Source organism: Sciurus vulgaris (genome assembly GCF_902686455.1).
Source record: "Sciurus vulgaris genome assembly, chromosome: 3".
Lineage (NCBI taxonomy): Eukaryota > Metazoa > Chordata > Mammalia > Rodentia > Sciuridae > Sciurus > Sciurus vulgaris.
Window position 1 is genome coordinate 95,669,345 of NC_136463.1, and position 27,842 is coordinate 95,697,186.

The 27,842-nt window shown below is 31.1% G+C and overlaps 1 protein-coding gene across 5 annotated transcripts in view; it reads right to left on the minus strand.

Moving 5' to 3' along the window:
- LRP1B (LDL receptor related protein 1B) overlaps window positions 1–27,842 on the minus strand; it is a 1,899,381-nt gene that overhangs the window by 237,916 nt on the left and 1,633,623 nt on the right. For all 5 annotated transcript variants that reach the window (XM_079135584.1, XM_079135585.1, XM_079135582.1 and 2 more), the window contains exons 53-59: window positions 25,480–25,602; window positions 21,351–21,491; window positions 19,965–20,152; window positions 14,903–15,086; window positions 12,863–12,948; window positions 6,865–6,987; window positions 4,724–4,905 (exon numbers count right to left, since the gene is read on the minus strand). In XM_079135584.1, the coding sequence (XP_078991710.1) occupies window positions 4,724–4,905; window positions 6,865–6,987; window positions 12,863–12,948; window positions 14,903–15,086; window positions 19,965–20,152; window positions 21,351–21,491; window positions 25,480–25,602 (1,027 nt within the window). The remainder of the gene's footprint in view (window positions 1–4,723; window positions 4,906–6,864; window positions 6,988–12,862; window positions 12,949–14,902; window positions 15,087–19,964; window positions 20,153–21,350; window positions 21,492–25,479; window positions 25,603–27,842) is intronic.

Genomic DNA, 27,842 nt, shown 5'->3' on the forward strand with positions numbered 1-27,842 from the left:
TTCCTTATGACTTCTCTTTGAAACATGCAGGTTATTTACATATCAATGTACTAGTTTGTGCATAGGGGCAGGTGCAGTGTCTCTATCCTTATAACTCCATTTTCTGTGTAACTCTGGTTACCCATTTATTATTTTCCTCACCAGTGAATTTAACAGCTCTGGGGTAGGCACAAACATGATTAAGATATTTTTGTATGTGTGTTAAGCTACTCATTTTCTAAATGGAGAGATAAGACATTTACACTAAAAATAGTTCTATAATGTTAAGTGTTCCATATGTAGTGGGCACTTAGGTACATTTCAGGAGTAGTTTCTGCTGATGAGAAAGTGATATTTCTGCTGATCTTGGAAAAATGGAGAAATAACAGAAGGATATTCTAAGAATAAGAACTAGTATAAACAAAGGTACAGAAGCTTAAAGTATGTCTTCACAAATGTATTTGCATTATTTTTACCTATATTGACAATGATGGATACAGATGCCAAGTATTTAAGTTTCTTTCACAATTTTATTAAGATATACTCAAATTCAAATTAGGACTCACTACTATTTTTTTCTGGATTTGCTGATAGACTTTTAGAAAAATAAATTAATATAAAATATATCTTTCAAACTAAGACCTGGGACTCCAGTTACAGTTCAGTGGTAAAGGTCTACATAGCATGTTGCATCTCAGCATAGCAACGAAAATAAATATCTAAAAGAATAAATAAATTAATAATAGATATATTTTTAAAAAATCCATGCTTAGAATGGTTTAGGCAGTTTTTTCTTAAATTACTTTTATTTTCTTTCTTTCCTTTCCTTTTTTTTTTTTTTTTTTTTGGGTACCTGGGATTGAACTCAGGGGCACTTGACCAATAAGCCACATCCCCAGCCTATTGTGTATTTTATTTAGAGGCAGAGTCTCACTGAATTACTTAGCACCTTGCTTTTGCTAAGGCTGGCTTTGAACTGGAAAGCCTCCCGCTTCAGCCTCCAGAGCTGCTGGGATTACAGGCATGGGCCACCATACCCAGCAGTTTTCTTTATTTGTAAAAGTTTATATCATCTATATTCAGTTTGTAAGTTACTTTTAAATATCTATTGTTAAAATGGAAAAAAAAAAGAGAGAGACTTGTAGTGTTCTTTCTTTTCTCTCTTATTTAGGGGGCTTTTGCAAAACATGCTAATGGTTCAAGATCATTTTGTTACTTGGAAACTCTAAAGTGATATAATAAGAAAAAATACACAACCAATGACTGAAAACTGAATTAACCCCAGCCTAATAGTTTATTAATTAAGTGATTCTAAGACAATTAGCCAGTTGAATGTTTTTAAACATGCTATAAGGAAAGTAATAAAATCATGTTTCTAGAGATTCTGCATAAACAGTACTTGCATCTAAGGTAATAAAGATGAAAATTTCCTAACTCATGAATGCTCATGAAAGAAATTGTATTTATCTTCATTTTCATTGTCTTTATATGAGAACTTTCAATCCCAAGCAGTTTACAAAATGATCATTTCCCTTGCTGGCATCTGCCTGTTTAAATGTATTCCCTGTATTCTGGAAAATCATTCCTCTAGTCTTGAAAGTCTTGAAAGTTTCATTTGTTGTCATTCTGCTGTGTTTTTTTTTTTGTTGTTGTTGTTGGTTTTTTTTTGGGGGGGGTGGAGAGGGGTTGTGACTTATTCTTCCGTCTCTTTTACTCTGTAAAGTGAACCAGTTCCACACTTCCAGAGTTGCAGAATGTGTTCCCATCCTATGAGTTCCTTGAAATTGACTGAATATGGATATGACATGTTCTTCTCTGTGTCTGTGCGTTCCTATAGAGTCAAAAATATCTTCTGCCCTTGAAGTACATAATATCACCTTGCTACTTCTTTCTCTATAGTTTTTTCCTGACCATAGGGAAGACTGACATATTTTCTATTTTTCTCTACCTTATGTGTTAGTGCATTGCATTGTAATTATTTTCTTACTTAACCATTTACTGAATGTGAATTCTTAGAGACAGATAATGTGCCTTTTATTTTTAGACTCATTCCTGCCTAGAACAGTGCCAGATATACACTGAATTCAGAAGAGATATGCGTTGAATGAATGAATAAGTAGATTAATATATTTTGCTAACTAGACTTTAATATAAATTCTAAGGATAGATAACATATCCTGAAATATAATTCATATTGTTCTTTTGTTATGATAACCTAAAGTGACAGCTTAATAATTTCAAAAGATAAAATTATGTTCAGAATGGTTTTAACATTATATTTTCCATTCCATGTTAAAATACTGTACATTTTTCGTAAATGACAATTTTTACAAATATTTAATATAAATTAGTTTCCTCCAAATTATTATAAATTTAAAAATTCATTCAAACATTAGACTAGATAACAGAATGATTAGGATAAAACTGTGACAAAAATTAAGATTACTTCTGAGCTGATATGTAACAACCAGGAAGATGATCCATCTGTCTACCTGTATATTCTTACTGCTTTTACTAACTACTGTATCCAAATTGATTGTTATTTAATAAAATATAGAAAAGAACTGCAAGATACCTCCTAACAGCTTAGTTGTTTCATTACATTAGACACCTCAGGGATCATTAAATAAATCCTTGTCACTAAATATCAGAACAGGAAACACAGCTCTCAAGGAAAGAGGGGTCAGCAGTATTGGCATATTCAGACCATATGCAAATCACAGTGTACTCTTATACTGAAGTGTTCTTATTAAATAATCTTACAATTTAATGTGTCATTTTGAAGCAGGATTGTACACTCTTTTATATAGTGGAAGCATTTTCAGCCTCATGCTCATCTCATAAAAGCTAAAATCCAGGTTGCTTATTACTCACTCAGGGGAACTAGGAAAACAGCATGAACAAAAGGGTGCCATTAAATTATAGCTATTAAAATAGGTGGCTTTATTGTTTCATAAAAGTATTAAATTTTTATCTATTGCTTTGTTTACAATATGGCAAATACATATTATAATCCAAATAATATCCAAAAATAAAATCAAGGGAGTCTTTCATAACATCTGCAATGATTGAGTACTTGCCAGTTTTAATTGACACTCTTAATGGATGAGTTTAAGTTGATAACTGAAGGATGCTTTCAGTTTATAGAGTAATAACTATAACCTGGGAGAAATAAAACATCAAACTACATTCAGCTGCACTCACTAGGTTAGAACACAATTTTTCCTTCATAAACAGGAAATTCTGTGAGACAACTGTTATCCAATAGGCAATATTTCTTTCATTAGAAAGTCAATCATCTAATATGGTATGAAATGAAAAGCTATGCCAGCCATACTGATTTTGGAAAAAAATAAATATAATAGTTTAGACATTCAAAATAGTTTCTAAACAATAGTAGTAGAATTAAAATATTCACATGCTTATGAATGAATACAGATGATAGCCAAATTTAATACATTTGGCTATTATTTTCTGAAACATTGATAGAAGCAGATTTTCATGTCTGTTTCAAAGACATATTATTTTAATAAAGTGATACATTTTGAAATTTCTGTTGCATGAAGAAAATATTTAAAAAGGTAACAAAAGATTACATAATCATTTGTAATGATTGCATCATTATGTATATAAAGTGGAAAGGTACCCATTACCTTGGAAACTCAAATGCATTCACAGCACAGTTCTTTTGCCTTTACTCAAATTAATGTTTTAAACTAAGCTATAAAAGGTACTATTGCCAATTATAAACAGAACCAAAAAACAAAGATACTATATAGTAAAAGGAAACAAAATCGAATTGCTACGAACAGCATGATAAATGGAAATTATTTGATATAACACAGTTTGTGAAATATATTTAGACAGGAAAACATTAAGAGCACTACTATTTTCAAAATACTTGCCACTCTGAATGTATCCCATTTTTAAAACATCGAACTTTCTCTAAATTTGTTATTTCAACAAATGTGTTGGGGAGGTTGAACTTCTACAAAGATAATTTTGGAACATGCAAGCACTCTAAATTATAGTACAAAAAATGAAAAGGTATGTATTCTCTTCCTACCAACACAACATAATTGAATGTGACAGATAATGGTCATAATCTATAGAACTTTAGAAATCATACACCAGACCGCTTTGACACCTTAATGTGTGTTCATCCCTCATCTGAAATTTCCAGGTTGCTGTCCTTGAACCTTGCAATGACTTTTCATCATCCTCACCCTAAAATGCAAATGATACACAGCTCCACATGTACTTTTCCCATTATTCTCACTTTCTTTTCCTCTTGAATGCATTTGATGATTCATCTTGTCACTTATTATCCATGAATACTGCTTATATCTCCTGCTATAAAGTAGTGCAGGAATTACATTGTTCACATTTGTGACCACCACCACCACTGCAAAAATTTGATTTGAAAGTTTGTTTCTCATTCATCTTTTCTTTAACATTTAAAATAACTAAAATTGGTGAAATACATGTTTTATTCTTTTCCACAACAAATGTATTGATGTTAGAAAAAATAGTGTTTAAAACTTTAAAAGATGGTTGTGAAATTTAATAATTTCATTTCTCTCACAGTTATAGTCATATTACTATTCTTGGTTATTCAGTAAGAATTTCTATACATTCAAAAATGATATTAAATTTTCATGTTAATGACCCAGACAACTAGATTTACCACAATCAATGCAATCCACATCCTTAATCGTTAAGATTTTTAACATTTATTACAAACCCAGCTCGAGGATCTAAAGACAGGTCCCTGGGAAACTTCAGCCTTTTGCTAACGAGTATAGTAGGATATAAGCCATTGAGTTTGGATACTTCAATCATCCTTTTTTCTGTATCAGACCAATAGAGGTTTTTTCCAATCCAATCCACAGCAAGTGCATTGGGGACAGCTGTGTTATGCACTACCTAATAAAATAAGAATTTTAAAAGGTTACATAAATGCCTAGAATAAAAACTGAGTAATTGCTTCGTGATTTTTTATTGAGATAGAGAAATCTATTTACACATGAGAAATGGAATTTAGATAAGAAGAAAACAATTGACCACAATACAGTTATTTACTTGTTTGAGAGAAATTACTTAATATGTAATCAGCCCTTTGAAATTATAAGCAGCCTTAAGAAAAATATAAAACTAAAATAGAAATTATTGACGGATGTATAGCTGGTTTTCACATTTTCACTAGAGCTACTCACTAAGTACTCACGCTCTTAAAATATGGGACAAAAATCTATCACATGTAGGAAAAATTATTGATATTATTTTTCACAGGTTCTGTGCTATTATCAATAGTATTCGCCACTCTTCCAATTGCTCTTTTGCCCTATTAAAAATGACTGCAGCAAGAGATGAGAGTATGCACAAAATATTTTGATCCCAGATAAAAGGGAAATAAAAATGCTTATACAACTGCTATTACCAAACCCATACAATACCAAATACATTAAGGATACAGGATTTCTGTGTAAAAATCTGATGTATATAAAATCTCTGGTGAAATCTTCCAATGACAAGTATTTCTGAGTTCTCAGAACTCTCAGTTTCAAGACTGTGAGAAACAAGTGAATCTTGGAGTTGCATAGAAGCCAATGTTTGTATAATTAGAGACAAGAAGACACTGAATTTTATACTCATCCATATCCCTAATGCCATTGATAATGTAGATAAGTGGTAATGTATTTGTGACAATTAATAATATTAATCTTCTATGTTGGTTTCAAGGCATATTTATACCTTTTTTCATCCCAGACTGCAAATTTGGAAAATTGACATGACTGGCCATTTAACTGAACATCACTGAATTAGTAATCTCATTGGAAGAAAAGATGAATTTACTAATTTGTTATGATTTAAATAATGGAGTAGTAGAGGCAACAGACTTTAAAAAATTTAGGTACTTTCAAAAACTATAAAGGTAATAAAAACTTTTAATTTCTTGTAAAAAATATGATCAACTCTGACTAATGTAAATTTCATGAATTTTTAAGATAAATTATCAAAATTAAATTATAAAATTAAAAAATCTGCTTATTTGTTCTATCTATTCACTGGGTCTGCTAGAATCAATCTATTATGAATATCATATACTGATATTTCATTTTCTAAACCATTATTAAATAGTTATCTTGAATCAGTTGAAATATCTCTCTGTAGATTGCATAAATATTTTAAAATTGATTGCTTTTAAACTTTTGGTGATATTATAAATGACTACAAAAAAGTTTAAAATATTGATAAGGCTCATCTATTTAAATTTACAATTTATTTTTAGTATATTTTGCTGCAAATATAAGGTACTCATAATTTGATTTTAAAACTCAGGATAACATAAAAATCATACCAAATAGCTTATAATGAGAAAGTGATGCATATTTATTCTTGATGATATCAAATCAGAACATTCATGATTTTATACATATCAAGTGCATGCAGTTTTCCCATCTATAGTAGATTGATTTTAACCATGCTACAATTTCAATCTACACTCTGAAATATAATTGTTTTTTAATTAAAATGGTAATACCTTTCCCTTGTATTTAAATCAACACGAGCGAATCTTAGGCACTAATCATTCAAACTGCAGACATCCATCACATTTTCTAGGGGTGTAGACTGGTTTCTAAATTTTATTTTCTTAATTTTATTTTTATCATATTGTAAATAAAAGCATTATAATGCAACATAAGAATAAAAATGCTCTTATTTCATATTTAAAGCACATTACATTACACAGTACAAATGCAAAATTGAAATGAAGGTAATACAGACTAAAAGTCATATCATTTATATCATATAGCATATTCTACTCTATTCAATCATGGCAATAAAATACTCAGTAGTCCCTTCATTGCAATATTTAATTACCTTAATGTCACTTCCATTTAAACACATTCTATTTATGCGACTTCCATTAGGTCTGCTAGAATCAATCCAATAGATGAATTCTTCTCTGTAGTCAAAGTCTATAGCAATAACATTGTTTAACCCCTAAAAATTAAAAAAAAAATATTTCTAGTAACAGTTAATAAAAATTATTTTAAAACATTTAGGAGTTAATGAGAATCATTATCTCCCTTTGATTCTCAAGTTATTACAATAAATAACTTTAGTGATCATTGTTATTAAGCAGCATGTTTAAAATTCCCTCCATGGTATGCACATTAAAAGATGTATAATTCATTTTAAAATTTTTTCCAAATAGGACACATTTTTGGAATGTATAGTTTAGATAGCCAGTAAGGTGGGTGGGGGAAAAATTTAAGGAGGCATTTCTGAATACTGAAAATAAATTTGATGCCAATATTATTAGTGTCTGTTCTAGGGAGTAAACAAAAAAGAGCATTCATCTAAATCGGGAAGGTAGAAAATCCCAGGTGAGACCTGGATAGCCATCTGATGAGTGAGAAAGGGAGGTTTAGAAATTTTACTTTTTGCAACAGTTCTTGTCCCAACAACATCAATGAACTTCCTTTTTCTATGCTTCAAATGGCTCCTCAGGCAATAGGATGTCATATTAGAATTTAAAAGTTATGACCATAGGTAAGTATTCAATGAAGGAGGAAATAGATATTCAACATCTTTTTATTCTACTGGTGGAAGTGTGAGAAAATGCCTCCCTTCAGACCCACAGGTATGTATTTTTTAGTAGGAAACAAAACAGAACACAAATTCAGCTGTTGGGTTTCTAGATGCTACAGATTTTTTAGTTGACTGTTTTGCTGTTTAGTTAGATTTGGGGATTGTACATCAGAATCTGGGTATTTTATTAGTTAGTGAGTTGTTAAAATGATTATGAAGAGAGTTTAAATGACCTATTTTAATACTTATATGTTTACTAGTTTATAGACTAACAAAATTTGGGTCAGAATTTCAATCTTGTTAACTAATTTTAACGTTGGAATAGTTAATTCTTACATATTATTAAATAATTGATATTAAACATACTTGGTAAAACCCCAAGAGATCTTTGCCATGTGTTTATAATTATGTAGAGCTTGTTTACATCAACATTCACCCTAGAGATGTCCTTACATCTCAAATTGTAAAGCAATTGCAGTTTTATGGGTAAGGAATAGCATCTTCAGGCAAACATTTTTGTTTGCTGTTGTTTGGTAAGGGAGGGAAGTATAGCAACTTATAGGAAGGAAGGTAATTCCCAGGTCTGAATTCAGTGTCCACATCTAGTCTCAGAATTCAAAATCAGATAACAATAGCAACACTGCCATAGATTTATAAAATTCAGACCAAGGATAAATGACTACTATTCAGATTCTATGAACTATTTGTTTTTCTTTTCTTCTTGCAGCAAAGCTAAATTCTAGTAATAATGGTGATAACATCAAAATCAACTCTTACACTTTTATTTGGCTTAACATGGACAATCTTTTTCTTCAGTTCCACATTATAAATCTAATCTGAAATATCCTAACCCCATATAATTACATGATGTTGGTCATAAATAGCAGATACAGGCAGAAAACATGACCCAGGAATAAATTCCTCACTAAGCTCAGATTATTTCTTACTGGCAATATTGCTAATCAAGAATAATGATTATAAATGTTAAAAAAATGACAAGTAATTTTTAGTTACACTTTCAAAAGATTCCTTAAGTATCCCTTCACATACTATTAACTGGAGAATCTCTTAACTAAATGCACTCAACTATATACATCTAGGAAAGTAGCTATAAAAAATCAAATTTCTAAAACATAAATTAAATATATTCTAGCAAGTTTCATAGATTAATAAAAATCACCTCAGTAGTATTCTATAATATCTTCTCTGTTCAAATGCTTTTTTCTCTCTGGAGGAAATATTGTAAATGTGTGTGTGAGGTTTCTGTGATGGTTTGGCAATTAAGATGGCTAAAATAGAGAGCTTTATAGGAAACAGGGAAAGAAACTTGTCTCTAACTTTAGCAAGGATTTACATACAATCCCCAATCATGGCATAATTCCTTTCTTAGCAATAATCAATTTAGATAATAAAAATTCAATTTCAAATTTAGTAAGTCAAGTATAAGAAATTAAAGCTGGAAATGCAGAGGAGCTGAGTCTCTGAATCCTGACATATCTGGACAAGCTGGTCCTTTTTCTATGGCTTTACCCTTAATCCCCACAGAAAACTCTGCAATGCTCTCTTTGTAGAATCATATGCAAGGAACATTAAAACAGCCAGGGGTATGGTCAAAATAATGTCTGAAAACTAGAGTCATCCCAGTGGTTTCAGAGCTGAAAATTGGTTTCATCAAAATCCTATTTGCTTCTTTCATTTCTGTAGCTGAAGATTTGCACCCTTTGGTTCAAGATGATTAATTTAGGAAATTGCATTTTGTTTCTCTATACAATTTACTGGAATAAAAGCACTGCTAGAATTGCATTGGATAACATATTGGAAAGTTACTTGATTAATTTTCAGTCCTAAAATCCATGTTATTAAAATACAATATTCTTAGCATGGTATGTGAATTTAAACTGTAGCTGGCTTAGCACCACACCTATGTTTTAGAATACGTATGGTTAAAATAAAAAGAATTCTAATAGTTGTTATAAGTTTACAAAATAAAATTTCATGAGATTATTACTGATAACAAAAGGAGCAAAAATCAACATATTAGAATAATCATTTTCTTAACCAGCTACACATAAAAGTCCCAAAAAACCAAGGCAATGGTATTGTCTTTTCATTTATTGGGTTGAGAGAAAATGTGGAGAGATAATTAACTATCTCTGCCTTCTAATTCATTCTACATATATGGATAGAGCCTCTAAAGGGAAAAAAAATGATTTTACTGCTTAAAACACCCTTAAAAATTTTAAAGTGCTATGATGAGGTTGTCCTTAAAAATTTGATCCCTCACAGAAATAATATAGTCCCGACAGCCCACAGGTAAAACTTGATATGAGGTTTGTCTTTAGTGTTTTGGAGTATCTACTTCCTCACTTGGGAACCACCATTAATAAATGTTTCCCCAAAACACAGATGTTCAGGGTATTCATGAACTACCTTACCTTCTTTATTCCTTATTTATTTTCATAAACTTAAACACTAAGAAAAGTATCTGAAATTCCTCTACTTATGTACTAATGATTTACAATAGTCTAAAATGATACCACCAGAAAAAAGAGCTGTATTAAAGGGTGTACTAAAGTAGGTCCATTATGAGAAACAGACTTAAATTAAGCATAGAAGAAAAAAATAATTTTACTCCTCTAAGAACAATCTCAGACAACATATTAGCCATGAAAGACAACAAAATGAATAACAATTAAAAATGTCCTGAGCTACAGGGTTGAAGAATGAAACAAAGAGTTGAACCTGAAATTGTTAGAGTTCTCTCATGAACACAATAAATATTGTTGCTGTATTCATTAATCTTGCAGTTTACCTGAGCTTAAACATAGGGTATTCTAAATAGAGAATCACTTCCCATTAAATTAAAATCGCATAGTATGAAAAGTGAAATGCCAAAAATACTAGTTAAGAGATAAGAAACATCCAGAGAACACATCAGAAAACTAATGACTGACATATCTGATTTTTAAATTTAGAGAGGATTGAGGGACTGAGAAGACACAGACAATGTTTAAAAAATATGTTTAAATATGTTTAAAAAATACACTGTACAGAAAAAAAGTATTAAGCTGGATTATGTAGGAAACAATGGGTACAGCAAAGAAAAATTTCATTTTAAACCAGTTGTACATTCTTAAAACTTCCTCCCAAATGATTACTCCTATGTATCAACTCCCAGAGACACAGCTGTCTAATTATTGTACTTTAGATAAATTTCTGTCTGGATTTCATAAACACCTGAAAACATTTTAATTTTTAGTACACTTTCCCACTGATTCATATATGAAAGAGAGAGACAGTATGACGTAGTGCATATTGGTGGCACATTCCAAACTCCAAGTGAGAGCCCAAATCCACAGACATTCAGAACCAGGCAAGTACACATGTTGAAAGGTCATGTAATATCTGAGGACTCCAGTGGACTGGAGAACAGACTGTAAGCCAAAACGGCACCTGCTACAATTCTGAGATGTGACCATTCAAGTATGTGAAGGTAGCACTCTATGCTTTCCTACTCTTCATAACAGACAAAAATTTTGGATTTTCATGTAAAATATTTTAAGTATGTTTTTATGCATTATACTTATACATAATAGTGGGGTACCCTTTGACATATTCCTAAGCGCACATAACATAGTTTTCTCCAATTCCCAATACTCCCTGCCTCCCTCTCCACTTCTCTCCCCCTGGTATCCTTCTTTTACACTGCTGCTCTCCCTCCTCTTTCTTTCTTTTTTAAACTGTAATTCAACCCGTTATGTGGAAGAAGTCTGTAAAGAAGGGACTTTGTCAGGATTAGTCAATATCACACTGGCTAATGGATATGTGCACTTGAAGTTACTCTCAATGCTAAAGCAAAATGAAGGAATTCTGAAGATTGTAGTGAAGAAATCCATCAGTCAGTAGTAAAACTAACTTTTATTAAGGACATTCAGGCCTTCTCATATCCTTGGGGTCTATATCAATTGATTCAACCAACCACAATAAAATATAATGGTAAAAATTACATCTGTAATTGAACATGTACAGATTTTTTCCATGTGATTATTCTCTAAAATGGCTACTATTTATAAAACTTTTATATTGTATTAGGTATTATAACTAATCTACATGTGATTTTAAATATATTGGAGGACGTGTGCAGATTATATGATTATATGGAGTTACTACACCTTTTTATATGAGTAACTTGAGGAGCTATACTTTTTTTTTTTTTTTTTGTGGTACTGGGGATTGAACCCAGGGCCTTGTGCTTGTGAGGCAAGCACTCTACCAACTGAGCTATCTCCCCAGCCCAGATCTATACATTTTGGATTTTTTTGAAAATCTTGAAACCAACCTCCCTCTCAGATACCTAGGATGATTGTAAATCTTCTTTTATGTTTCCAAAAAGTAACCATATGAATGGTGCTCTTCATTTATATGTAACACTCTCATAAACATACCACAAATATAAGAAATGTCTTACTGTTGATATATTGTACAGCTGGGACAGAGATATTTGTAGTCAAACAGATACTAACTAAGCATTTCCAAGGAAAGATGTTTTGCTTTTAAAACTAAAAATACATTCTAACTAACTGTACGTAACTTCCCTAGTACATGTAGTTTCACTCTATTTTTAATGTGAATTTGTTCGAGGGAAAAAAATACATTCGTGGTGAATAATTCACAGTTCGACATACTATTACAAAATACAAGTTATAACTATTCATCTCAAATCACATATATAAATAAACTCAGAGAACGGAAGTCAAACACAAAAACACATCAGTCCAGTTTCTCTTGAAGTGGTTGGTGCTGAGACAGGAGAGGATAAGACTGAAAACAGGTCTTCTTGTAACCTTTGGATTATGACTGTTCTAATCTTGCTTTCTTTCTTTTGGTTATCCCAAGTTTTAAAGACTAGGTATCATCTATCTTACTGTATTTCCTGGTTTTATGAACAGGAACGTGGCATTCAGTAAAAGATTACTTTATATCTCAATGTAGGAAAAACAATTTGGGTAATTCACTAAATACCTTAAGAGAATTATGTTTTCTGTAATTAAGTTATTCTTGAGATAATATTTCTCTTACATTACCTTCTTCAGTACTATGTGATATGGCAGGTTGAAAGCACTACCTGCTCATCACTAACAAAAGAGCATATTTGGTAATATTATATACATGCTTACATATGTATGCATCCATAAATACTTGTTATATAAATTCTAATTGTACTGTATTTCTGCACTACAAATGCATGTCTGGAGGATCAATAATCAATGTTACAGAATCATACCTGTTTTAAAAGTGTGTAGTTGGAGCCATCAGTGCTAATTTTCCTTATCTCATGATGATCAGCAAGAATTAGAAAAGGTTCCTCATCTGAATTTCAAAGCAAAGAGCATGTTAGGTTTTTAATATTTATGATCTCCTCTGCTTAATTTCAGTTCAGTTTAACAACAATATAAGTTCAAACACACTGGTTTTTGTTTTTTTTTTTTTTGATAGATTAATGGTTAAAAGTTTACACCCAACAATGTGGTCAATAGAAAAATGAAAAGACATCAAAACCTGAAGGAATACAGAAATCTACATAATTTTGAGTGCATTCTTCTGTTACTCTCAATTTTCATGGACATCTGAAAGACTGACTTGGCATAAATAGAAAATATCTGCTGATACATTCTGATAAAACAATGTATATTTCATAAAGGGATAATCTACACCTATCTAAAAACTCTATGGTTTAACTACACATTCATATAATCAGAAAATTTTTCCTTGATAATCTACCATTTAACCTTCAGAATTACCGGGGTGGAGATCAAGTGGTATCATTGCACATATACACTTTTTTCATGTGCCTGAGGACTTCTCAAGTGATTTCTAAACTTTAGGTTTTAATCTTTGTTAATTCCTTTTTGTGCATGTATATATACATGCATGTATATATACATACATTTAAGCACAAGCACACGTACACAGATATATACGTTCAGATTTATAAATATAAAATTAACCAGTTAATATGCTACATAATACTTAGGCAATTCTGTTTTTTAAAACAAATATAATTGGTTTAAAAAATCTGGACTATCTTTATCAAAGAATTTATACTTCAGGAATATACTTTTTATATTCAAAATTATCATTAGTTTCTAATTATTATTACTAATGTGAAACAATTATGGCATGTTTACATGATATAAGAATAAATATGTAATCATTAGCATTTGTCTCTTCTACATAATGCTTCATGAAAAGTTTATTGAAGAGAAACATTGGCTGCTTTTAACATTTCATCTCTTTTTCTTGCACTATCTCACTAAATACATGATGTATCACTCAATGAACTATCTTGAAGCAAGAAGGTTGGCAGATAAAACAATGGACCCCAAATACTCTCTAATTGATTTAGGAAAGAATATTCCAAGAATAAGTAACAATGAAAAGAAAAATTGAAAGTAATTGATTTTTTTCTCTGTAATACTTAAAGTTTTAACCTGTTTTTTAAAAAGTTATTTAAATTTTTTTATTCCTGGTATCTATTTTGTTAAAGCAAATATTAAAACATCTAATGTTACAACATGCATCTATGTGAGAAATAAGTAATAATTGATTCATTATATTTTAAAACAAATTAAGGGAGCTACATATACCCTTAAATACCATCATTTTTTAATTCATTTTAATAGTCATTTTCATATGTTGTTCTGTATCAATATAATATGTGTGATTTTTCCTCTAATGGTTTACAATATTTTTAAAGGTATGTGCCATGCTTTATTAAAGATTTATATAATCAAACATACTAGTTGGAATAATCAGGGCTTTAATAATATTTTCTGGATCATTGGATGGATTCAAATAGTGCTATATCGCAGATTTGCTATTAGTATTGTTACTTATTATTATTATCATTAATCTGTTGTTCTCCTTGACAAGTATGTAGGAATACATGTGGTACAGTGGAGAAAGAAAAGTATTACAATAATGTCGTAATATGCTCTTATATGATCTTGATCAAACTTGCTCTCAAGAATATGTGTTTCAGCAGAGTATAGTGGTCAAAATAGTTGTTCATATTTTGGGGCCCTCTCAAAATCTAGCAAATATTTAATAATTTACATAATCAAAATGCAATGTTATTATACACAAAGCAGTATATATACAGCATACAAATTCACAATGACACAGTCCCACATGGAGGGAAGTAGGCAAGATTTTTGGTATTTCAGAAATAGCAAGAAGGAGTAAATTCAATAAAAATGAGCATAAAATTGAAGATCCATATGTGTAACTGAGGTTGAATCAGTAGGCAAGTTCAATTCAATACCTGAGAGTGATTTGCAGCCATTTGGGTTATCAGGTTGTATTTCATACCCATCTGTACAGAGGCATTTGTAGGTCCCATAAGTATTGATGCATTGCTGGCTACAGGGAAACCCTGAAGAGCATTCATCAACGTCCACACATGTTTTACCATCATCCTTCAGTTGGAATCCAGGCCAGCATTTGCACTGGGGAAAGAAAAATGAGCATTATCAATTTATATCATTGTCACTGCCTTTTACTATTGGATATACCTTCAGTATGACTCAAGCAAGAAAAGTACTTAACAATAGGTAATGACAAGTCCTTCTGTCTTTAAGCAATTAAACTTTAATAAAAATTACATATAATATGGGAAGTTAAAGTTAAAAAATAAACTTTTCCAAATATCTTCATTTGATCTTCTGAGATTGGCAAAATTACAAAAGTTAATTAACACTGCTAAAATATTGTGTCTAGAGATAGGCAAAACAAAACCCACAAAGCCTTCAAATTCTTTTGTCCTTTTCTATTGCATTATATTGTGTTTTTAGAAGACATTAACATCATAAGAATTAATCCTTATGTAGAACTTTGAAGAATCTAATATTGTCACTTGTTGTTTTACTATAGACATAGAAATTTATAATGTAGATGTTTTCATCATTAGTTAACTGATGAGGAGGATGGAGGCATGAAGGAGGTGCCGTTCACGGGAGGTGAAGCCAGTAAGAGTTAGAACTCACAATTTTAACATACAATAAGTCTCAACTAATATTTACTTATTGAATCTGATTTTATACCAAAGCATGATGAATTTGCCTGAAAAAAGAGTAATATTAACATATAGATTGTTTTTCTCCCAGTAATTAAATAAATTTGTATCATCGAATCTTTCATTTGACTTCTCTCATGTTCTATACATCCTTCTGATGATGACACATGAAATTTACCAACTGGTATGTCAACTCTTTGAGAATAAACAGCATGCCATATAATTTTTTTTCGTTCCTGAAAACGATTAGACACTGTGATTGTTCACTGTCTTTCTGTTCTTTTCTTAGAATATGGGAATTATTATTATAGAAAAGGAGCATATAGTTGGCCAAATAATCATTACCATTAGCATACCAATACTATTCATGACCTATGAATAAAGGAATTTGTGAGTACTGAGGACAGTGAGTTAAGAAAGAACTCTCAATTCTTGAAGTGACTTGTATTCAAGAGTTGTTCATAGTAAACATTTCATAATCTGAATCATTTATCTGAGAGTAAAAGAAACTTACATTCATTGGGAAAGATATTAGAGTCATAAATGTCCGTAAAATTAAATAATCAACCACCAACTAGTTAAGGGATAGAAGTACTTGTATAAAATACAAGAAAAATGCTCATTATATGAAGGGAAGCAAAAAAGTTACATCAACTTTATCTGGATTTGTTCCAAAGATAAAAATACGTTTTTCCAGAGAACTTTAAGCTCTCAGCACTTTCACCTTTAACAATTTACATCTGCATTGATTTAATAACAATCAGAAATTACAAGGATTATTTAAATCTCTAGAGCTCGTTGGCAAGACAGCAAAGGAAAGCAAAAGCCACAGCATTTTCCCCACCTCTCCTCATCATATCTAAATTGGTGGCACTGTTATTTTCCTTGAGAAGACCCATGCTGGCAATGTGTACTAGGGAGCCACAAGGAACTTGTGATAATACTGTGGTCAAAGAAAATGCTTAATGCTTAATGCCATGGAGCTGTACGTTTAAAAACAATTAAAATGGTAAATTGTATATATAATTAAGAAAAAATAATTTAAAAAAATGAGAATCTGACAAGACACAGAAGTGATCACTGGAAAGTCCTGGAAATTACATCATATGATCATGTAGCCAGTAAGTCAGAAGTCCATCTGATAGACACAGAGCAGTGTGGATTAAGGAGCACTATGGGACAAGTGAAATAAATATTATAGAATGTATTGAATTCCTCTTATACAACATTATAAAAAAAAACACATCTTAATTTCAATGAGGGTTGAAAATCACTTTGAATGCCTATATCCATAGAAGCACTATATCAAATAGGTGACTTCAATAAAACAAATGTACAGGAAATTAATTTATTGAAAGTAAAATTGGTTAAAATTATTGCAATATGCAATTCTATACAAATAAGTTTTACAGTAAATCATAAATTCTTTTTTTGAAGGAGAGGAATTTTAAAAAGACAATTATGTCCCCAATCTGTTCACCTTAACAAAAACATTTTTTTACCTCCAAATTCTCAAAAGGCATCTTTCTATAAGAAATTCTATGATAATAATAATAATTTACATTAATCATTATTATTCATTTACAATAATAATCATTGACTTTTTATTCAATTCTCCGTTGATAAATTGTCATACACAAACACACACACAAACACACACACACACACACACAAAATATGTAAAATACTAGGTTTGATACTTTGTTTAAAACTTTTATTTATGATTCTATTTCCCATCTTACATTTTTGCACTAGTCTTGCTTCTTCCAATAGATGTTTTGTTTTATATATTAGTTTTGACATGCATGCACACATTTAAGAATATTATTTACAGCACTTTAGGTTTCATATACACACACTTTGAATGATTAAATACTTTTGTCTATTTCAGCTAGAATTGACACTTCATTGTATGAACCCTTTAGAGAAGAAAAAGTACATGCTGATACAATAAACAATTATTTCTGTGTAAGGAATCTTTTAAGTGATTAAAAAGTATAATTTAGTATGTTTTTCTGGATGGATATTTTCTTTCAGCAAATAATAGTATTACTGTGCACTAAGTATCTATGTGTTAGAATTTTAAGTACATATCTAAGTTTTGATGTCCTGTCATAAGGTATCCATTTTATGTTCTATAAGTTTTATGTTCTACTACCATGATTGTTATGATAGACAATAAATTCACACAAGAAAAAGAGATATACTTTGAAATTTGTCATATAGAATATATGCTTATGCAATAGAACTAAAGAATTATTCATAAACCTGATTTAAAATTTTAACTCTTTATCTGTAATAATTTTAATAATAAAACATATCTGTGTAAATATTTTTCCTGCGCCCTTGGATTTTAAAATATTTAGTGCCAAAATTAATCATCTGATGGCTACACTTTCATCAAGAACTGTCCTGGCTCATTTGTTTTGCTCCCTTTTTCCAATAACAGTGTTTGTGAATGAGTGCATGCATGTTTTGATCCTGTAAGTTCAATAAAATACTTCTTAATAAAATACTGTGTCTAAAAACTTAAATTTTCTTGATATTCCTTCCCCCTGCCCCACCAGTGCTGAGGATCTAATCCAGGGCCTTACCCATGCTATATAACTACTATTCTACCACTGAGTACACTGCCATTCCCAGTATTTAATCCTTTATCTTTTTTGTTTTCCTGCAATGGGGAATGATTATTGTAGCTCTTAGTTTATATTTTTATACAGTGAAAATTTTTTTTAGTTTTTTTTAATTTGTTCTTTTTAGATATACATGACAGTAGATTGTATTTTGACATACAAAAATAGAGTATAACTTATTCTAATTAGGATCCCATTTGGTATACAGTACAAACTTTATTGATACAGTTAAGTTAATCATTATACCAAAAGGTCTGAGACTAAAATTAACGAATTGATTGTTTAGCTAAATTTGCCATTATATAGGACTGACTTGTCACTGAGTATTAGAACTGGCAGGGAAAGGAGCCTGGTCTCTCACACGCATTCTTTATCTCTGGCATTCTTTTAAGAAGTTCATTTAACTACTGCAGAAATACTTCTAGAGATGATGTATGTAAGACAGCTCATTTCAATGTAAAAAGTTCTAATTATAGAAAATTCTATCTTATGTTGTACAGAATCTGTCTTCCAACTCCAATTCCAATATTTGAAACAACTCAGACCTGATATGCTTCCTATTACATTATGGAACTTTATATATTTAAATAACATTAACAAGTCATCTTTGCTTTAGCCAAACTTCTTCCAAAGACCTGTGCTCCAGACTCTTTATGCTTTAGTATATATAAATTTGAGTTCACTTCAATTTGTCAAGGGGCTTTTGACAAATATCATGTTCATAAATGTACATAGGATCCTAGGTGAGTTCTGTGGGATACAGAACTCAGTAAAGCAAAACCTAACTTCAGTAATTGTCTGAATTATAAGTACACTGTATTTTATAGACACTCTATGCTACCACTGATTCATACAGAACTACTGCTCAGTTAAAAGAAAATGAAAAAGAAACAAAGAATTTTCAAATAAATCATTTTTTAAAAAAGTGATACTAGGCCCTAAACCCTGGGGCTTCCACATACTAAGCAGGTACCTAGCTGAACTACACCCCAGCCTATAAATGGATTTCTCTTAATGAGGTTTTCTGTATCTACATAATTAATTTTATCCTAACCCACAAATTTATATTCCTATATTGTGTTAGTTTAATCCACTAGTTCAACATACTGAAAAAAGTTGTTTTTAGAAACTATTTCTGTCTATCAATTTTGCCAGTGAATCACCCTCTTCAGGGAAACAGTACAGAGAAAAAGCAATTATGTTATTAGTCATGATTTTTTTTTTACTGTACCTACACTCAACTCTAATAGCTCATGTTTTCTAGTTTTTGCTTCTTGCTTATGTAAAAAATATGATATTATGATATTCTAGTATTACATTAAATAAATGATTAGCCCATTGAACTTCACAGATGTACAGGGTAAAAGAAGGGCAGAAATAAGAAGTTAAAAATTGCATATAAAATTATACAGCTATTATCACTGTATCTTTCCTGAGCAGAGTTTCCCTTGCCTTTTCTTTATGCTTTCAATACATTGAAAAATATTTTTTACTTTTGTCTTTTTAACTGTATTCTCATGATTTTTATACTATACTATTATTGTTTTTTATAGACATTCTGTAAATAGTTTTACCTAACAATATTATAATGGCTTTTAAGTTTTACAATTATATCAGAGTAGTTTGCTATCTCAAATTCTATTAAATCACATAAGTTGCTATTTTTGATAAGTGCCTACCTTGTAACTGATGGGCAGGTCCTGACAATCCTGAGAACATCCACTGACTTTCTTACTCAAACATTCATTTATATGGCAGTTTCTCTCATCTGAACCATCACCACAGTCATCCTTATTGTCACAAAGACCTCCGCTGGGAATGCACCTGCCATTTTTGCACATAAAAAATGAACTGTTGCATGACTGTTCTGGAAAAAGAAAATAAAACAAATGGAACATAAAGGGCATGCCTTTTTTAGACTACATTTGGTGAAAATATTCACAACTGTGATAACTTATCTGTCAAAAATTATAATAAATATATTTACACTTAAAATATTCTATAGTCAGTGCAATATTTTATACATAAAATGTGGAAAATCAAGGGCAAATTGTATGCTGATGTTTCACACTTACTGCAAATGTAGCTTTACTATGAAAATTAGCAATCAAAATAAGCACCTACAATAAAACTAATGGACTAGCTGTCTCATTTGAGTTGTGAAGAATGAGTTCAAAAGCATAATTGTAGTTTGACATTTCCCTCAAGTTATAGATCTCTGAGAAATTGTATGTCACTAAATATTAAGAATCTAGAATAGATATTCCTAAATACCTTCTCTTCCAGAATATATAACATTGACATTTTTAAGTCAGGGCATAAAAAGGACATTGATGGTGAATGATAGTTGTTCCAAATATAGCTATGGAAAGGAGCTCAGGTTTTGCAGTTACTCATAACCAGATGACTTGGGCATTATTCCTTATCATATATGCCTAAAGAAGTTTATTAACACATAAAGTGCATAAAAAAGTAATTGAGTTTATTCTAAAATATATGGCTATATATTAGTCTTTTGGAATAGTGATTGGGGACGTTAACTAATATGTATATATTTCTGTTCAAGTGATATGCAATTTATTTCATTTTGCCTAGGTATGAATAATACAGAATACCTCTCAGTAAATCTTTTCTAATAATTTTAATTTTCAATTTTTTAAATTACTCATGGTAATCGTACAAGTTTATGAGTATAGTGTGATAATATGATAACTTCATTAAATCCTCAACACTATGTGTTTGAACTTTCAAAATAGACCCATATGGGGAATTGTATTCATATAAACTATTTTTAAAAATGAATTTTGGAGAGTAAGGGGACAAGGTAATGTATCTATCAGAATCGTTGCTTCAAATCTTCATATTTTGGGCAAAGATTTAAATTTTTTAAAACTTAGCCACAAAATATAGTTGGTTACTAGGATCCTATATGGTATCACTAGAGATATCATATGTTTAATAATTTGAATTTTCTTTCATTGAATACTACACTAAATAGATAATCAGTCATGGTTTTGACATTAACAATAACCTTTGGAATAATCAAGTATTACACATTTTTGTACCTGCACTTCTACACTTTGGATTTAAAGGTGCTTCATCAGAGTGGTCAGGGCAGTCAAAGTCCCCATCACACTGCCATTGAGTATTTAAAAGACATCGCCCATCAGCACAACGAAATTCTTCAGCACTACACTCACGGTATCCTAAAAAACAAGAAATAAGCAGCCTGAATAATTCTGAATAATATTTAATCAATACATACTAATGAAAACTTCATTCCCTCAAATGCACAGGACACCTAATTAACCTTATGGTTACCCATGCATTATATGGGAAATATTTTTAATTTCTTTCTGTTGGCAATGGTCACAGTTGCAAGAGATAAGTTGTGGTTCAGAAGTAAGTTAATGTCTAGAAATTAAAGTAGGAAGTAAGGTTCTCTTATTATTACTACATGAGCTAATAAGAATTTAATGCACTTGACTACACCATCTTCCTTAACCTATTGTCTATATCCCAGGAATTCCTCTTAGAATGGAAAACAAAAGGGAAATCATTGGAAATTTTCTTCAAAATTAAACTTAGGTGAGGGATAATGCCAGAAAATCTTGAAGAACTGATCTTGGCTATAGCAGTAGTTCTTAGAAGCTGTAATGGCATGTTTATGTTTTAGAAGAAGCAAAATATAAAGAAACTGTTTAAGTGAGAAAATACAAAACTTTTATTCTTAGAGATACAAGAAAAATAACTTATAATTATGCTGTATATTAATTCTTAAAGTCATTTAAAAAGCTTTGTTCAATTTACAAATGAGCCCATCATTTGTTAACATTTGTATCTATGCCTGTTTTTAAGTAAGTCCCATTCTGGTTTTTGTTTGTTCATTTGTTCATTTGTGTAGTTGTAGATGGACAAAATACCTTTATTTTATTTTTTATGTGGTGCTAAGGATCAAACTCAGTGCCTCCTCACATGTGCTAGGCAGGCTTCTCTGCCACTGCACCACAAGCCCTGCCCCCATTCTGTTTGTAATATTAAACTTTGGAACGGATATTTCCCTCTGTCACTTCTATTAAAACTTTCTCATAAATCTGGGAGAGTCTTTATGACTTAAAAAATAAACAAAATTCCAATGGAAAATAATTTGGTAATGAGTACCTAATTGCAAAAATTATAATCTTGGAAAGACATAATTAAATAGTTCAAAAATATTTACAGTTTCCATAATCTTTCTTCCCTCTCAGTTGTTCTTCACTAATTACTTCTCCTCATTTGATTAATACATGCAAGTCTTGCCCTTCTCAATAACAATGAAAGTTCATCTATATATTGCTTGGTACACATTCCTCTTTTTTCAGTTACTACTCAAGCTTGTTTTCACTTCTCTCCCAGATCATCCTTAATCAATCAATAACTCACTTCTATAACATTTACTTCTCAAATTCCTCTTGAAGTGAATATATACCAAGTGGCAAGTGTCAAATTCAAAGGTGTCTCAAAATTCTATGTGTATTTTCAGCACCATTTGATGCTGTTGACCATACTTCCTTGAAAATAGCTTCTTGGTTTAATATTTATAAACCACTCTCTTTTCAACTTTGGTTTTGCTGCTCCCTTCTTTCCTCTTTCTCCAGGAAGTCCTCTGGTATTCTACCCTAACATAATGTAGGTGAAGCCATGATTTCAACTTTTGGTTTATTATTTTCTACTATCCACATTGTCTGGTTTTCTCATTTCTTGTATTACTTAAATGTCACCTTTATGCTGATGACCATCAAATCAACATAACTGATTCTTATTGTTTCTGGTAGAACTATATTTTCACTAACTATGTAGTGATATATGATTGCCTCATTAATGTTGCATATTTAAAAATATTCAAAATAAATTCTTTATTGCATCTCTCCTCCTGCATCAGAAAACCTGAACCTCAACCTCCTATGTTCCAAAGCTCATTAATAACAACACCCCAAGTCACCTAAGCTAAAAGTTCTCATTTATTCCCCACCTTCAACAGAAAATCAACTCGGACACCTTCCATACCTTCTATTTCACCATCCTTAATCTGGTTCTTAACCACAATATTAACCAGTAATACTATCTCAGCAATGTGCTAACCAGTTTATTTTCTTCCATGGTTCTCTTCCTCTTAGGCAGTGTTTCCTATGCTCTGCAGACAAAGATGGATCTAGAACATAGATTTGACTGTGACTTTCCATTCTCTTGTTTCGAAATGTATGCTGACCTCAGGGGTAAAATAATTAAATACAAATGATATGTCATCATATTTCAGACTTTTTCTAATCTAGCTCCAATTGAACTTCTTTTTTATATATTTGTTCTAATTTGTTGTATATGACAGTAGAATGCATTTATACATTTTGATAGATCATACAAAATGGAGTATAATCTCTCCTTTTTCTGATTATACATATTATAGGATCACATCTGTCATGTAGTCATATATGTACATGGGGTGATAATGTCTGTTTTACTCTACTATCATTCCTACTCTCATATCTCTTCCCCCCCTTCATTCCCCTCTACCTAATATAAAGTAACTTCCTAAATATACAGAAGACTAATTGCTATTCCTTAACCACATCAACTTAGAGGTTTTATAAATACAACTAGGATTTACTATGTGTCTAGAAATGTTCTAAATACTGAACACATATTAACTCATTTAATTTTTTTGGCTGTATAAGTTAAACATTATTAATAAACGTATTTTATAAATGAGTACATTTAGATACAGGGAGGTAAAGTATGTTCTCAAGGTCACACAGCTACTTAGTGATAGATTCAGGAATCCAGGCTACCTGGCAACAGACCAATATTATTAACCACCATGTAATGCTCTTTATAAGCTAAGTATGATTTCCTCAACCAAACATTCTTTGCTTGTATTCTTTAGTGCCTCCTTAAAGAACCATTTTATTGAGCTGAAAGCATGGGAATATGCCTTTAATCCCTGTGAAACTGAGGCTGAGACAAGAGGATTACAAGTTTAAGTCCAGCCTCAGCAATTTACTGAGAACCTCAGCAACTTAGGGACACTCTGTCTTAAAGGACTGTAGATACAACTCAGTGGTAGAGCACCCCTGGGTTGAAAAAAACAAAAAACAAAAAGTAGTATTTTCTCAGCTCTGATCCCATGTATTGAGGTTCTTATCCTTTTATTTGACAAAAAAATGTTACTGTCTTTCTGATGTTCTTGTTTGTGATTTCTTTTTTTAAATTTAATTATTTATTTATTGTTTAATTTTTTACAGACTGCATTTTGATTATTGTGATTTCTTTAAGTGGAAAATTATGTCTCATTAATCTTCATATCAACAAAGTAAAACTAGAATAGAGGAGATATTCAGACATAACTCCACTTTCAATTTATACCTTGAGTTATGATGAAGCTTTTAAAATATTCCATTTAATAAACAACTTAATGTTGAAAAGATCATAAAAACTGATATCCATTGACTGTGGAGAGATTCACATGAAAGACCAAAGGCTGTAGATACCACACAGGGAGAACATAGGAGTGCATAAATTTACTACCTTCCATATATAGTCCATAGATTTACATTATGTATATTTATTCATGCATATATATTTAAATATTTTATAAAAACAGGGTGTGCACATGAGATTTCAACTTTAGGCATTTTAATACTGATTTTATAATAAAATTATATACATGCATATATATTATGCATAATTATTAAATATATATGTAAAGATAAATTTGTAGTAATATTAACAAATCAGACATGAAGAAAGACAACATGGAGAAAAATGTTAAATAACCAACCTTTTCTGATAAAGGTGAGTTACATTTTTTCTCACTCAAATATCTGATCTGGTTATAACAATGAACAACCTAGCTATGTATTATACTTCGAAATACTACAAAACAAAGATATTTCTATAGAGATTTTCCAACATGGTAATTGAGTGTTATGAATACACTATGGGTGAGCATGAATTCCAAATGCATGTAAAATAACGTTACATGTTAAAGAAGTTACTTGTGGTGTAACTGTGTATTACTGAATTTACTGGTACTTAGTATTATTAAGAAATGTGTTTTACAAAAAACAAAAAAGAAATTTGTGTTTGATATGATTTGTGCAAACCCAGGGTCATCTGTAAAGTCTCTCTGCTGAGAAACTGATCCTTGGACATACTCACCACACTGCAGAGACTCATCCGAGCCGTCCCCGCAGTCGTCATCATGGTCACAAAGGAACTGCTTGGGAATGCACACTTTATTACGGCACATGAAGGTGCTCTCATCACATGTGTTATTAGGAGCTAAGAAAAACATTACAAGATGTAGAGTTAGAGGAGCACATATTGTATCTTCTCCCATATTAGAAGTTTAGAAATGGAATGAATTTATATCTAATAATTTATTTATTAAGAAGAATAAAATTCTGCTTAATTTACAATATAACATATTAGTTAACAATGGCATGTGTGTAGTGGAATGTATGAATGTTAAATGCTATGTATATATTTCAAAGTTTTAGTATTAATAAATTCTACTCTTACTCCAGAATGACCCTGACATTTGAAGCCATGTAGCAATGAGTAAGCTTTTTAAGAACGAATTCAAATGTTCTTTTGTTAGACAAAACTTGGCTAATAACATGGCTGGGTCTTTACTCTCCTGGTGCTTGCAGTCATGCTGGTTATGTGATAAAAATGTTGCTTCCTCATTGAAAAGTGGAACTGAAAAGATCACCAAGTGCTAATTATGACAAGTGAAAAATAATCCAAGAGAGTTGAGAAAGTTATTTTTTTTAAAAGAAAATGCAACTCTGGGGTAAGTTTATTAATGGGGTGTTGAATTCTGTGGGTAAGATCTCTGATGCAATGAGCCCCATCATACCACAGAGAATTCAGAAATTTGATCCATGCAATAGAACATTAATCCTTTAGGAATACCAAGCCATCCACGTAGTACTCCAGTAAGTCCCTAACCAATGGTGAATCCAGATGTAAAATAAAGCAGGTGCACAGGACATAAACTTTAATATCATACACAAAGAGTCATAGAAGACTGGAAAGGATCATTTAAGTTTTTCAGGAATCTTTTCTTATATTTAAAGGTAAAGTCTATGATAGGATTCAAGGTTTAGGACATTTCAAATGCCAACAATCTACTATATTATTGTAGAAACCTGAAAAGAGTGACAGTTTGCAGAAAGTGGCTCTGCCCACTGGATTTGTATCCTCAAGGAAGCTATCTACCTCCTTGGGACATCTGTTTCTTTATCTGTTTAATGAGGATAATAAAATATGTCTGGTAAATTTCTCATAAGGACTAGCTATGGTATGTGAAGCAGATCTCATGTCAGATATTCAATAGATTCCCAGGTGCTCTTTAAATTCCTATCTATATAATAATTATTTTTGGCAGATACCCAAAAACACTTGACAGTGATGTTGTGAGAATTCATTAATGTAAATAAAAAAACACCTATCACAATAATTGACATATAATGGGCAATGGAGGCAATCTAGTGCTGCCATTGTGGTGATCTTGTATCTTTTACACACAACATTCTAACACTTATGGTATTATAATTATTTTTTCACATGCTTTTCAGTCCTTCATCTTTAGGCAGCCTCAGACTACATGAACCAAGCTATCTCTGTTTTCATCTCAATAATTACTGACATAGAGCTAAGAGTAGGTAAAACAGAAAGGATTATTTGAATGTAATCAAGTATAATTTACTTTCAATAAATTTATTTTTAAAAACTATAAAGAAGTCACATATGAATGACATTAATATCAAAATACAAGACAGTGTTAGTAATAGCACCTCTAACTGAACTGTGTGACAGTTTTTATAACTCAAGTGAATTATGCCTATTCTAATACAAGCATTCTTCTTTAAAACAGTGAGCTACAGTGACTTATTTGGCATTAACACTTGCAGGTCACTTGAGTGCAATTTGCTACATTTTAGCATAATTTACTTAATAGTACCCATGTGGTCCAAAAGTGTTAATATGCTTCCCAGAGTGTTAACTTGCTACAATAGCAACAACATACTGGGACCATCTGGATCCCTGAATTGATGCTTAAACCTTTATTATGTAGCCCTCAGTGGCCCCATCGACCTTTATAGACACACATATCAGTTTCAAGATCAAAGTGAATTATTCTACAACAATAGCATGAGTTCTGTGCAAATAGGCCTATCTCAAAGTTTTCGTTTTCTTTTGTGCTTTAACTGTCCCTGATGTACACACACACTTACCTTAGAACTTCAAATACAATGTTTTAAAGACATGAAAATAGACCATTTGTGAGATGATTGGCAGAATATACTTTGAGGAGCAGAATTTGCAGAACTATTTCTGATAAATTGCTCAGCTCAACAGATCCCCTGCGTGACCTTGGGATCTGCAATCAAATATTCAGTCCTTTCATCCTCCCAATCATGCAAAGGAATTTATCTAAATTTTTGTTATTGAGTAATTCCCTGAAAATTTCCTGAGGTGACCTAGAATCAGAAACTTAGTAAATTGTCTGACCT